The sequence below is a fragment of the Onychostruthus taczanowskii genome, unplaced genomic scaffold, assembly GCF_017590055.1.
Source record: "Onychostruthus taczanowskii isolate IOZ18803 unplaced genomic scaffold, ASM1759005v1 scaffold67, whole genome shotgun sequence".
NCBI lineage: Eukaryota > Metazoa > Chordata > Aves > Passeriformes > Passeridae > Onychostruthus > Onychostruthus taczanowskii.
In genome coordinates this window covers 1777371-1792601 of record NW_024504455.1, presented here as the reverse complement: position 1 = coordinate 1792601, position 15231 = coordinate 1777371, and the positions used below count along the sequence as shown (strand labels likewise).

At 40.1% G+C, this 15231-nt stretch overlaps 1 protein-coding gene across 2 annotated transcripts in view; it reads right to left on the bottom strand.

The window, feature by feature from the left end:
* EPHA3 (EPH receptor A3) overlaps nucleotides 1-15231 on the bottom strand; it is a 179365-nt gene that overhangs the window by 41209 nt on the left and 122925 nt on the right. Inside the window, exons 6-7 of one of the 2 annotated variants that reach the window (XM_041420914.1) lie at nucleotides 7992-8116; nucleotides 891-1053 (exon numbers count right to left, since the gene is read on the bottom strand). In XM_041420914.1, the coding sequence (XP_041276848.1) occupies nucleotides 891-1053; nucleotides 7992-8116 (288 nt within the window). The remainder of the gene's footprint in view (nucleotides 1-890; nucleotides 1054-7991; nucleotides 8117-15231) is intronic. The other variant, XM_041420915.1, reaches the window with a different exon arrangement.

Below are 15231 nucleotides of genomic sequence, written 5' to 3'. Positions count from 1 at the left end.
ACTGTGCCAAAATCACAGGATGGCTTTAGACCTTTGGTGTGAGGACCAGTCTGCAGCTACCACTCCTGGCCCACACAGGTGGGAGAGCCTCTCTTTAGGGTCATTCTCATCCCTGCCTGTTACACACCCACAGGGCACCCAGTTGTGACAGCTGGGTAACACAGGAACAAACTTGTCCCATTTGTTGGTCATCTGGGTAATTTTTATGCTTATTATTGAGATGTGCACCCCTGTCTCCTTCCAGATTTCTACTTTTTCAATTCCCCCTTCTTTTGGTAACATTACTTTGCAGAGAAAACTCATTAACCTCTAAACTGTTAATTTTTTAATCTGTGCAACTGATTGTTTCCTTCTTGCTGTAGTTGTCCTAACTTGAGTTCTAGTTTCAACTAGAACACCAAAGCTGCAAGTGACCATAACAGCAATTCATAACCTTTTTTTTTTTTTTTTTTAACATGAAGCTTGTTTGCCTTTCAGAATAAAAGCTGGGGTGGAGAAGGAAGAAGTGGGGATGAAATACATAACATATCTCAAATATACACAGAATCAGGGTGAAAGATTTGGCTTGACACTACTCTTTGTTTTTCTATCACGCCTCCTCCCTCAGCAAGAGCCACAGTCTATCAAGGCATGAATCCTGGACTGAGGTAGAAGTAGGATAGGGAATGGAACAAAACACCACCTGTGATAGTTCTGGGATAGAACTTTCTTTACAGCCTGTTTCAAGTTTAATGATAAAACATAAAGTTACCCAGCAACGCTACCAAGACAGACACATCATAAATAGTTATGAGACACATTTCCACAGCTAGAGGAGTGAAAGCAGCCATTGAGATCAGTCAGGAACTGGGCAGGATGTCAGCAAAAAAACCTTTTGAACAAATACATACAGTCTGGGCTGGTCTCAAACTCAAACTTGCGGCTGCTGGTGCCATATCCAGCTGCAGTCCTGGCTCGGATTTGGAAGACATAGGTGGTGTCAGGCTTGAGGCCACTGATGGTCACGTTGGTGCCCCTGGCTCTCAGAATTGTATAGCTTGTCTCTTGTTCCTGCTTTTGAAAAAAGACATTATCAGATTAAAACCACACCCTAAAAAAAAAAACAAACAAAGGAGGTGGTTGGTACTAAATTACTACAAATGTCCTGGGGATGACTGGTGTATTTTTCAATATTTATAGCCTAGCAAATGCTTGTGCAAACATTCATTTTCAATCACCTTTTAACAAGATACTTTAAATCATCAGATTTGCTATGGTATTCTGCTGTAAATAAAATACTAGACATGCTGAGTTTATGATATTTTATTAAAAAGGTTTTGCATCATTTTGTCCGTGGTCTGTAATACAATAAGAAAATTATTAAAAGATTATTTAAAAAAATACATAAATCAGATTTGCCTACTGCACTGAACTGGAAGTTGTAACAGGCCAACTTAGAAATTTTAGGGCCCTGCAGAGCTGTTGCAGGATGCAGGTTTTACTGCCTCACATTTTACAAGACAGTGTTACCTCTATAACAGAAGAGTCAGAAGAGAAACCCCACTCGGGCTCCTCAGCTCAGCAAAAAGGCAGATTTAGCTGGTTTTTCTATTATGCTATAAAAACTGTGAGGTAGTTGTGTCCATCCTCATTTAGACAAAGCCACACTGAAATCAATCCTGGACTATGTTCATAACCCCTCTCTGCTTAAGAGTCACCTATGTCTGACATAACGTTTTTTATATAAAATTAGAGAAGGGCTGGTTTGTAATTTGGTAAGTTTGGATACACTTCACACTGTGTAAAAAGCTAATCCTGATAAAAGTATGTCTCTGTCCCACTGCAAGCACATAATCTTAACATCTAAGCATGCATTTGGGGCCTGAGGTACTGCTTATTTTACTAAAGCCATCTTGCACCAAAAGAGCATTTTTGGCTTCCTAAATATGGCAGCTGGAACTGTCTCAGGGAAAAAAAAAACCAAAAAAACTCTTGGCCAGCAGCCACACATGTGGGAAACTGTGAGAATCTCAATTGTTTAGGTTCCCCACCATGAAGTTTTTTTCCCTCTGGAGGTGGTGGGGATCCCACGTGATGTCCTTTTCCTTTGAGCTCCGCGCAGAACACTGCAGCCATTGAATCCCGCCGGGCCGAAAGCGGGAGCCCGGCGCAGGCACGCCGGATGCAGGGCATCTCACCTAATCCTCACCATCTTTCATGGCATTGCATTAGCTGGTGAGGGGCTGACATCTTCCCTCTGACAACACTCAGGGCTTGGAAACCACCAATGCACGAGCTCAGGGCTTGGAAAACACCCAACGCGCTCGTTGCCATTTCACCTCCACGCGTAAAGTTCAAGAGGCTGGAGCTGTTTTGGTGTGTTTGCTCTGCTGTCTGCAGGAACAGAGTCAGGCTATTCTAGGTTAGTAGGTGAACATCAGAAACTGCTCACTTTGGTGCTAAAGAAGCCTAAGTGCCCTGTTCTTGGCAGCACTTTGATACAGAGAAGCAGAAACATTTACGCCGTGGTTAGGGAAATTGCCAGAATCTCCATGTGGAATTCAACATTGTGCTCGTGAGAAATCACAGTGAAAGGAAAAAAGAAAAAAAAAGAAATTAAGAAAACAGAAAAAGCAGCTGAGCGTGTGCCTGAAAGTTACCATCCAGAATCTAAACCTCAGATAGGGTAAGCTGGACCCAGTCTTCATAGAATGACTATAAAAATGTAGACCATGGCCCATTTTCTTTGCACAGTAAAAATAAAAAGGGAATCAGCATTGGACCTCCTCAGAGTTTCCCATTATTTCTCTAAAAAGTTCTCTGTTCTAAATTCAGGGGAGCAAATTTACAGGAAGACACTGCAAAGAGCTAACAGGCTTGTGCAAAATTATTTATTTTTGAACTAACAAAGGCCTAGTATTATAATTTGCAGGCTTTCCTTATCTTGTCATTCAGTTGGATGTAGGCAACTATATTAATTTCAAAGACATAATAATCTTGTCTTTAAAACACAACATCTTTTGTGTATGCTATGACTGGACATTCATTTTGATCTCCCTTCAGGCTGCTTTTATGAAATGCAAACATTTCCTTCTGGTGCAGATACATACGTGCAAGGGAAAACACAGTCATGGCCCTGTCTGTTAATAATCCACACTGGAACTCGGAAAATAAACCTTTAAAACAATGGTATGGAGGATGTCATGGTATCTCAGTTTATGGGAAGCTTTTTATACACATAGTTTGTAAGTCATTTTTTATGCTAGTGGTAATCAAATCAGTGCAACACCACATAAAAGCCTGAGTTTATCTTTCTGGGGGATAAAGCAAAACTTCAGAGATACAGCACTAGAGCTGCCATAAGCAGAAGGAATATACAGAAAGGAGAGTCAGTCCTTGCCAAGCAGAACTTCAACCAAACACTCTGAGGATAAATTTGAACTTGGATGCACAAAGCAATTTCTTCCTGAATATTTCTGCATAGTTTACCAGACACAACCTTTGCTGGGAGGCAAATCCTACTGCTGCTAGTGTCTCATTTGCAAGTGACATTTTATCATTTTACACTTTGTTTTACAAAAACCGTATTTTGGAGACATTTTAAATTGATACCAGGAAGGGTGAATGGTTTGCCCTTTTCCAGATAAGCACAGGAAGTGCTTATATTATAGAAGGAAAAATATTTTTTTCATCAGTTTCATGTGCACTTGAGAGGCCAAAACCTGAGTACACATTTCGGGAGGAGGCCAGTCCTGATACAGCTTCCCTTATTGCCAGAAGTGAGCTCTGCATGGATATGACATTTCCTACAAGTCTTGTGGAGTATTCGTGGCCTACCCTCACTTAAAGCCAGAATAATGAGAGTTCAAAAGCTGCAAAGTGCATTTGAATATAATGCACTTTTTCAGTCTCAAAGTGCAGGGTTCTGTGTTGGCTGTAACCACACAATTCCAATGATGGCAAAAGCAAATATCTTTTAGCAACGTGAGCCTGCAGCTGAATTTCATTCACTGTTTGCAGAAGACTCCATCTTAATAAAGAGTACATGATTTAATTGTAAGGTACATATATAGTTGAAAAAATTAATAGGTATTTAAGAGATGGCTTTCTTCTGTACCTTCATAAAACAAGATACTTCTTCAAGAGAACATGATTATGTGAACAAAGACAAGGAGGAAACAAGAATACGGTTTGTGCAAGGAAAAAAACATGGCTTTGTTATTTATGCACTTTGATGGATGAGACACTTAAAATTCAGCACAGCATTATATGGATGAACTAAACTGAGGTGTCATTTAGTACCATTAACTTAACATAAAATGTTATGCCTTACCATAAAATAAATACCCAAAAATTCCATATGGTCTCCCTCTGAAAGAAGATTTTGTGTCTTTTAAATATTTTGAATGAATAAATATTGACTGGGGCTTCATAATAAAGCTCTAAATTTTTTTGCAAAAAATACAATTCTATTCCAAATACTGTTTCTAAAAAACTGCCACTCAGTTCATCATGCCATGAAGTGTTCAAAGCCTGGCTGGATGGGCCTTTGGACAACCTGGGATAGTGGAAATTATCCCTAACTATAGCAAGGGCTTGTAATTGGAAGATCTTAAAGGTCTCTTTCAACCCAGGCCATTCTGATTAATTCCAAAGAGTTGAAATAATTTCCTAAAGCTGTAGATACTAATTTCTTTAGACACATATAAAGCTCTGCTCTTTCAGCTACACAAAGGCAATAACTGGTGAAAAAACCCCAAATGAGCAGGTTAATTAACTTCCCTTGAGAAACTGAATATATTTCACATATTTTATGACAATAATCCATGAGAAAAAAATACAAGGTATTACAATTAATGTACATGACATTGTATTTTTTATTCCAAATCTCTTGTAATATCCTAAATACCTTAAGACCAGCTTAGCAAAATACTGCCACAAACAAGATGTATGACAGAATTGGGTTGACCTGCATTGCTCTATTAATGCTCTAATTTTTAATTTCTTTATGATGAATGCTCTTTTTAATTTTTAAGGGATGACAAAAGACATATCAACTGAAAGCAAGCAGGATGAAAAAGGATGGCTCAACACAAACCATCTACCAGCAATCAGGTATGGCTTGTCAGGAGAAATACCCTGAAGATTTGCTAACTCTGAAGGGTTTATTTCCACTTAACAGCAGTGGATTTTCTGATGAGCACAACCAAGATGATTTCTTGAAGCAGAAAATCAAATGGACTGGACCAGTTTGAAAAGAAACCTCTCCTTTTAAAAGAGGGGGGAAGGAAGCATGCTGAGAGATCCCAAACTGAAAAGAAGCATCTTCCAAAGGTGTTTGGTGGAGGAACAAAGAGTAACAATTCTGCATGAGCTGCTCTGGCCCCAGGTAAGTTTATCAGTTAATTAGTTTTGAACCTATTTGCAAAGCTTAAAAATACATTGATTCAAGTCTCCTGACAACAGATTTGCTTTTTAATTTTTTTTTCCCCGTCATAAACCCTGGGGAGCAGGCTTCTGACTCCCCAAGGGCCTGCAGAACACACATTAAAAACGCTGGTGCCAGAAAGGTTGGCTTTTTAAAAGCCTTTTGCTCTAAATGGTCTGGCTCCCATTGTCAAGCACTTGGCTCCCTGGTTTAAGAAAACTGTCTGGTGCATATGAACTCTTGATCACAGACTTCAAAGGGGAGAAACACATGTGCAAGATCAGCCTCCTAAGACTGGTGGGTTGTCTTATAAAGCTGTCTTCTGACAACCAAGTGCTCCCTGAGAGTGGATACACCCGGTGGGAATAGGGGCTGTGTGCTCTGTCTGTGCATAAAACAGCACTGCATGGCAATTTTCTTGAACAGAAAACCCCAATTTCAGTGTAGAAAGAATGGTCAAGACATCCCAAACCAACACAAATAAAACGTATTGGTGATTTAATTAAAATTGACTGAATGTGCACAGCAGGGGAAAAAATAATCTCTCCCTTTGGGGCAAGTAAAACCCAAGAGATCACCTGTGCTGTTTTTGGCTGGGGTGGAATTAATTTTCTTCACAATATCCAGCTGTAGCTTTGGGAATTGCACTGAAAACAGACAGGTTTGATAATACAGAGGTATTTTTGTCGTTGCTGAGCAGTGATTGCAGTGTCAAGGCCTCTTACACCTTTCCAAAGAGGAGGCTGGGATTTGGGAGGTGACAGAGCCAGGACAGCTGATCCCAGCTGAGCACAGGGATATCCCATCCCACCTGGCACCATGCTCAGCTTGTAAGGCTGGGATGTAGGAAGGAAAAGGGGAATATTTGGAGTGTTGGCATTGTCGTCCCAAGTCCCTGTTACTTGTGATGGAGCCCAGCCTTCCTGAGGATGACTCTCCCTATTGAAATTTTAAAAAAACAACAATATGGAAGTCCACGGATGCTGCTCCATTAAGTGAGACTGATTTGAAATGTTTTGGATTATTTCTTTTTCTCCCATTATCACCAGCACAAGGTATGTTTAGATTTTTACCAAGGTGTTTTAAAGTTCAAGTGCTCACCAAAAAAAAACTCTTCCCAAAATCAGATTACATAAATTTGGGAGAAATCTTTTCAGCATCCAGCCTTCTGGTCCTCTTTCTTCATCTGAAGATCAGGCATGAGCTACCAACAGCACTTTGTCCCACTCAAAACTTCCATAAAAAAAATATTTCTGAATATTAACTGAATACTCATGGAGTATTTTTGACAGCATTTCTTAGAGGATATTATCACTACATCTTCTCTTGTATGTATGAAATATAAGCCTGATTATTAGATATGAAGACTGTTAGCAAATGCTCAATTAAACCCGAATTCTGGCATTTTTTTCAAAGTTTGTTAATTTCAGGAGCAATATATCAAATAGAGCTATCAATGGATCTATCAAAAAATGGCTAATACCACACTCCTCAATCTCCAGGAAATTTATGGTCTTTTCAATTCTACCAGTAAGACCTCCTAAAATTTCAAATTCAATTACAAAGACTTTTTTTTTGTAAATATAGATCTCTATAGGATGTCTAAATAAACAGTTGCAAATAAAAGAAAATTTCAATAAAAAGCAGAAGGTAGGTTTTCTTTCATCTGTAGTTATTTGCTTACACTTTTTGAATAATTCAGTTATTCACAGGAACAACTTTCACAGTGCAAACCAGCCCAGTAGGCCAGCCAACACTTTCCAAATAATTTTCACGTAAAAGATGCTTGTGCCACAGGGAAGTGCCACCAGCATGTGAGTAAAGGCATGGACACTGACAGCATGATAAAACAGCATTAAAAAAAAAAAAAACCAAAAAAACCCAAAAAACCCCAAAATTTTAGTGGAGAAAATAAGAAATTAAAGGAGTTAAATATTGACTACATTACTTTGTGTTTGTTTGATGTGCTTGGGGATTTCATATGAGGAACAACTGAGGGAGCTGGGGGTGCTCAGCCTGGAGAAAAGGAGACTCAGGGGTGCCCTCCTCACTCTGCACAGCTCCTGAAAGGTGCCTGTGCTCAGCTGGGGCTGGGCTCTGTCTCAAGCACCACTGACACAACCAGAGCACACAGCCTCCAGCTGCACCAAGGGAAATACAGGCTGGATATCAGGAGGAAGTTTTTCACAGAAAGGGTGATAAAGTTCTGGAATGGCTGCCCGGGGAGGTGGTGCAGTCACCATCCCTGGGTGTGTTTAACAAAGCCTGGATGTGGCACTGGGGGCCAGGGTTTAGTTGAGGTGTTGGGGCTGGGCTGGACTCGATGGTCTTGAAGAGATCAAGAGTCAAGGATCAAGAGATCTTGAAGGTCTCTTTCAACCTAGCCATTCAGTGAATTCCATGAATGATCTTATTTTGTATTTCCTGATGTTCTCATCACCAAAAATCCAGTAGTTCCAACACAGTGCTGTTGAGGCAGGCTGTACAAAGCTGAGTGTTTCTGAATCCCTAACACAGGCAAGATGCAATGATTTCATTTCATCCCAGCAGTGCTGAGCAAACCCCTCCCCTTTGACCTTCCCACCTTTTCGTAGTATTTGACCTCGTAGTCCAAGATGATCCCATTGGGATGCTCGGGCTCCTGCCAGGAGAGGGACACGCTGTTCCTGGACGTCCTGTCCTTCCTTATGACTGTGATGGGGGATGGAGCTGCAGAGGGGGCAGGGGGAGAGGGGAGGGAGAGAAGCAAACGGAGTTTATCTCTGTTCCAGCCCTCGGCAAAGAGCGAGGTTTCCATTTAACCCAGCCAAGGTCTGGCCCCGCACAGCTGGATTGCAGCCGTGGTACTCCTGCCTGGGAGCACCCTGGCCTCATGGAAAACGAGCTGGGATTTTCTCCTCCACTGGAGGAGGACTGGTGGCAAGGCAGCAGATGGTTTTGATCTGCTACTGCAGTGTAAGCAATGAAATATATTCAGCGGGTGAAAACACAGAGCGAAACAGCAGCCGTACCTGTTTGTTCTAATGCTGAGGAATTATCATTGCCAGACCCTGCAGAACTCTGACTTTCCCAACATTTTGATAAGAGAGTCTAAAAGAGTGCTGGGATGCATTAAAGCACAAGGAGCTCCTGGTACTCATGGCTGGGAATAACCATCAGCACAATTCAGCCTCTTTGGCATCATTATTTGGTTAAGTTCTCCAGATGAAAATTGCTCCCATACACATTTCTCTTTTCAGCACGCTTCTTTGAAAATGAATAAAAAAGAAAAATCCAAACTGCAAAATAACATAATTTTTTATGTGCATTGATCAGGGTTAGGCACGACAACTGATTGCATACCATAGGTTCACACGCCACCCACAACTTGGAAATAGTATCAATGTTAAACACACACATAAAAAATTAATAATTACTTAAGATTCTTGAACATCAGTTCAATTTTAGACCACCCAGATCCATGAGTTGTTCCAAGACCTGGTCTGGGTTTCCTGGACTCACTGAAAGCCGTGCAATTTTTAAAAATTATTTAGTTTTGTTTTGTTTCTTTTGGGTTGGCTTCCCACTCCAAATGCTTCTCTTCCATTGCTTTGGCCAAAATTCATCAGATTATATTTTACAGATCACACACTGGAGGCTGTAATTGTCATTTAAAAAAAAAATCTTTTGCTAACAAACAGCCTTTTATCTTAACATGTAAATAAAATCTGTTTATAAGTTCAACATTTGCTATCCTAATAAAAAGACTCTAGAGCTGATCTCAACAATTTAGTATCAGCTGAACCCTCTGAAGCTTTTATTGTTCATATAAAACTAGCTGCACTTTATAGGCATTACATTTTTGCATGCTTCAGCCAATGCCCTTTCTATTTGGGTTTTCATTTTTGCAAAAGAACTTTCAATAGTCAGGAGAAAAATGAGAAAAAAAAAAAAGAGAAGAAAATGAAAGAAAAAATAGAGGTTTTAATTAGAATAAATTTTTGAAAATTCATTCTGCTCTTGATTTTGCTAAACTTCTAGCACAATATATTCTCTAGTCCTGAGTCATAATCTAAGTATTGAATTCTTCCTTTAGCAGAGTGGAGGATCCACTTTTTCATGTTCATTCCAGGCTGAACACATCCTCTGAACAGCATTTTCACATTTCACACGGTTCACAAAAGATTAAAAAGTGGCAATTTTTTTTTTTCTTTTTCTCCCAGCAGGAGGAATTTATCCTGAATTTAAATTCCTAAAATCAATTTCAGAGAAGCAGACAGGATTTGTGTGCAACAAACATCCTTCAGCAATTGCACTTGAGTCCCACAAACCAGTGCCATAGCCAAAACACAAAATGCTTAGCAGGCTGAACCTCCCTGCTGTAGCCAGCTCCATGGGAACTCATATATCCATACTTGCTGCTTTTATGCTCTCCTAAGTCATTTTTATGTCTTCTTTTTAAGTCAAGCTATTTATCTCTCTCTCTTTTTTTTTTTTTTTTTGGTATGTGAATAGATTGTCAAGCCCAGTACCCAGCTGGTAACACTTCCCATTAAGGTAAAATTAATACTGATTTTATGAATAATTAATATATGATTAACAGAAATGGTTTTTCCCCTAATAAATTATGGTAATTTTGCTCTAAAAGATTCTCAGGGCAGGCTGAAACAATCTTGCGTGCTCCAATACAGACAAACTTAAAAAAGCAAGCTTTCTCCTAACACAGTATTAATTATTTCGAGCTCATTTGCACACATCTCTGCAGATGCTACCAGTAACTTATCTCACAGCAGCTTATTAGAAAACATCTGCTCCGCAGTTATCAATAACATTATAAAACATTCATATACCTTCCCTAATCCCTAGGGTTCCCAAAGCTGCTCAGAAATGAGACATCCAGAGTGTCTGGAAGAACCAGAATCCCACTGCATGGGCTCGGGGAGGGGAGATAAATAATCAAGGGAACATCATGTTTCAGCCACCTTTAATCCCACACCGAGGTGAGACAAAATGGAAAAAATCCCCAGCACAAAACCTTTCTTTGCTGGTCAGTGACAAGCTGGACTGTCACAGTTTTAAATTTCAATGTGGGTTTTTTTTTTTTTTTTTCCTATACCTGTTAGATAGATGGGTTTGAAAAGTGCTAGAAGGCTTGCATCCAATTAAAGAAAATTCCTTGTTCAGATAACCTCCAAGTTTATGCCTAAATCTACGGCAATCAATGAATTTAAGATACAGTAAGAGTTAAGGTAACATGAATATGGCCCCAACCCAGGGCTGGGCTGTAATTGATAAATAACTTGACATTTGGACCATTTAATTAATTTCTTTTTTGTACACATCCTCAGAATACAATGTAAAACTTAATATGCTAAATACTGTCTAAACAGAAGTCAGCCTTAATTTCTATTTAGCAACATCAGAGCAGCTCAGTTACTGTATTTCACTATTTAATTGGAAGTGTCTGAAAATGCAGCAGAGAGAAAAATCAAAGTAAAGGCAGTTAACATTATAAACCAATAAACAGCGGACGCATCACCATGTGCAACAATGCTTAGACTTTAGTCTTCCATATGAGGAGGAGAGAATCAAGAGTTTCTAAAGAGAATTAAATAACCACAATGGGACGAGATGGAATTCAAAATCAGGCTACAAAAAGGAAGAGAACGACATGGCATTTTAGAACAGCCATTTTTCATTGAATTTCCATTATTTTTCTATCTTAAATTGAAAATTAAAAATGAAATTTCTATCTTAAATCTGCAGCTCTCACTGGGTTAGCAAATAACGTGACGTTATTAAGCTTTTTAGGATTAATCGAAATGTTAAAAACTATATGAAAATATCAGCAGGAATGTAAAGGTTAAATTAGTTCACCATTTAGAAAACTTGCACCTCAAGGTAAAACTTAAGGAGAGTACTTTTTTAGACTAAGAAGACGTTTCAGTCATTTTTAAAATAATCCCATGTCTCGTATGCTGCTAGGTATTTACATTTTTACTGATACTTTGATTAATATATTAGCACTCAACTTCTTCACTTGAATAGGAGTTTTATGGCTAACTTTAGGCTTGTATGGACATTATATGAAGAGTTTCAGTCTCGGCAGTCCCATGCAATGCACAGGGAGGCATTTTTTACACTTCACGTGGTTCGAATTTGTCTGGCACTGCAGCCTGACTGCTCTGAGCACTTAACAGGAACCTTGAGAACTCCCTGGAGCTAACAGGGGAAATGTACTTTGAGCACTCGCTGTTGTTAGGTAGCATTTGTGACAACTGGGAATGTGGATGTTGAAAAGGTAACAAACACAATGATTCAGGGAGCTCAGGCTCAAGTGTAAAAACCTCCTCAGTCATGACTGTTAAAGGTGCAAGCAAATAACGTGAAGGATCTGCAGAGACGACAATAAAACTCTGCTCAAATTGATTTCCCACTGAAACTGACCCCAACAGATGATTTGTTTTCCTCCAGTTTAATAGCAGCTATATATAAATTTCCTTATTGACTTTTTTCCTTATTCCTTGGTTATTGTTTTCATATGTGGCTGGCTTACAGATGTATAAATGCACTGAAGGAAAATTCCCTGTCCTGCGACAGGGAGAACTCAGTATTAACTCTGCGAAGGCACATGTGAACAACTGCTGAAACATTTAGAGTCCTATTGTTTCTGGCTTAGGTTTCTAGGTCACAAATTAAATTTTAGGAGAGGGTTTAATTCTAAAATGACTCACAACTCACTTTCAGCTTTTGCTTGCAAACAAGAGTAAAATATGCTTTGCCTAGGATATTCCAAACTATGCTGAAAGATGGTGACCAAGCAGAATTGACTGTTCTACCCAATTTTCAACTTCTGCCCCGCTGAAAAAATGAAAGGCTTGTTCCTTTTTCTTTCTTTAGAAAACTGATGCTTTTATTATCTAATCATAATACTGAAATCTGATATAGCCTATAAATTTTCTTCAATGATACCCCCAGGAGGTAATGTGGAACAAGAGTGATAAATAAAGATCATAACCTGAAAATTAAATCTGCATTCTCTGATCCAAAGTAGGATCCACTGGGACTCAAACCTAAATCTGCCAGTCTTAGAGGACCAGCATCCAAACCACAAAACTATCATGCAATCCAAAGCAGAAATACCAGTGTCTGAATGAAAAAAACTGATTTCTCACTTGGAGGCAGTTTCTCCAGGACACTGGAGCCACATCCACAGTCAGGACAGGAGAGAACTTACCATGGTGCTGGCTCTGGCACTGCTCATAATACTCCACACATGCATTTGGATTCATGCAAAAACACCCAGCATCTGGATTTTTTGAGAACCAACCCTTTATCTCTGGGTTTATCCACCAACTCCACTAGTCAGCTGGTAAGAGTCCCAAGCACTGACTGGAAAATCCGCGTAATGAAGTCACACCTCCATGACAGGGTCACACTAACACGAGGTCTGTGAACAGCTGTGCTTTTACTTGGAATCTTTAACACCTCCAGCATCTATTCTGTGCATCAGTGTAGAAGGGGTTTATGACAGAAGCCTGCTCACAGAAAGCAGGACCTGATCTGTTTTCAACCTCCTCTGGCTGCACTCCTATTCACTTTCTCTTAAGCACTGCTAAAGGATTGTGCTGAAGCAAGCAAGTCCCATCCCAGGGGCACATTCCAAGAGGGCCCCCAGGTGCCTCCCAGGAGGCAGGAGGAGGAAACAGTCCCACTTTAACAACCCTTTGGAAAGCTGCTAAACCCTCCGCGCTGCTCCTCCAGATACAGCTCCCCACCACTTCAAGGCACGTGCAGACACAGCCCTTTGCCCTTTAATCTCCAGGACACACAGTTAAACCAGCCTGTGCTTGTCCTCCTGCACCTTTTCCCTGAGCTGGAGCAGGCTCAATCTGTTTTTATGACCTGGGCTGTAAAATGTCACCTGATTCTGTAACATCACTGGTTAGTGATGATACACCTTCAGCCTGAAGGTGACGTGCCTTCTGTCACAGACATATTTTAGGAAAAATCCTTTTGCCAGGATCTTTTCTCCTGAGAAGCTGGGAAGCTTCAGCTTCTCCATGTTTTGCTGCTTTGGGATGTGGTTTGGAGAATTGTTTACCCAGCACGTGAAATTGTTTTTACTTGAAGACCAATGACAGCCACCTGTGTTGAGGCTGCGAGCAGTCACAAGATTTGTTATTCATTTCTTTCTATTCTTTTGCAGCTTTCTGATGAATCCTTTCTCTCTATTCTTTCTAGTATAGTTTTAGTAGAGCATTTTAATATAATACAGTATCATAATATAATAAATCAGCCTTCTGAAACATGGAGCCAAGATTCTCATCTCTTCCCTCATCCTGGGACACCCAAACACAACCATAGCCTTCCACTCATCCCACATCAGCAAAAAGCCCCTCTCACCAGCCCCAGGCTGGATCCTGGTAGGATTCCATCATAAGGAAGGGGGTGAAAAGGCTCACAGTTTCTGGGAGAAGGGCTATCAAGATCACATTTACACACGTCAAAACGTGGAAGGAAAGAAACAAGACGAAACTTCAAAGGCAAACTCAAGCAGGCCGCCACTGGATGAAATCAAGCTGGGCACATTTCTCCCAGAAACAGAAAAAAAAAAATTAAAAACTGGTTTGTTCTGATGGATGACTGCCTGCATTATGGCAGAAGTGCATCTGTGAAAGGCTCCAGCCTGTGGTTACAGACTCCAGAGTGGCTGCAGGCATTTCACAGGTGCTGAGGAAGAAAGACTGCAGGGAACTGGAAAGGGGGAAACAAGCAGCTTCAGCAGGAATTACACCAAAAGGCAGCTGCTTGATTTCCCTCTCAAGTGCACAGAAAGGCAACCTTCTGGGCAGCAGCTGCCACTGGACAAGTGATCATCAGAGATCATTCCTCACTTTTACAAATAAATTCTAAATTAAAAGGAAACGTCATTAAGTGTAGCGCAATCATGTTCTTGCTTCTCCCTCTTTTTATTAAAAGAGATAGCAAATGCCTTCCCCAGAGCAAACAAAAGGTTTGATTTGCTCATGTGTTAAACACATGTATAATAAGTCATGGAAATGCCACATCCATTTGGGGAGGATCAGGCTGCACAAGGCACTCGCTTCAGAAACTGGAAATTATGGTGCTGTGGCATTCCCAGCTGTTATTTCAGAGAGGACACAAATGCTGGATGTGCTTTCATAAGGATCCATCCCAAAGGTACTCACAACACAAATGTTATTCTTTCTGCTCTCTGCTGAGGTGGTGATGGTGGGAGCTTTGCAATAGTTCGTATTTTTCACTGGATGTGTTAAGACCCTATCAGTTTAAATAAACTGTTTTTCTTTGCCTTCCCTACCCCTTTGTTACGTCGCCTTAGAGGATTTTCGAGCCTCACGTTTCCTGGAGTGAAGTGTTCAGAAAGAAGAATTTATTCACCATGCTCACAACATCAACATTCAGGCGCTGAGCAGGCTTTACCTTTCTGTGATAATTTGATTATTTCCTTGACCAGAGAAATCCCATGAACAATGTAAGAATATACTTAAGAATCATCTCTGAAAAAGCCATTATCCAAAAACTGGAGAAGACAATTGCCCTCAAATAAGTAATTTGTGATACAAAATATTTTCTCTCCTTTTAAGTAATCACCAAGAGCTCCTGAACTGGTCTGTCAGTATTTTCCACCTGCTCAGAACAAGAAAAGAAACAACATTTCTCAAACTTCTTGCCCTGTCACTTGGAGCAGCTGCTTTTGTGGAGGTTCATCAGGAAAGAACCTTTAACAGAAAAGACTTGAAAGGTGCTGACATCTTTCACATGCTTTTGGATTTGGAGATGACTTAATATTTCTTTTTGAT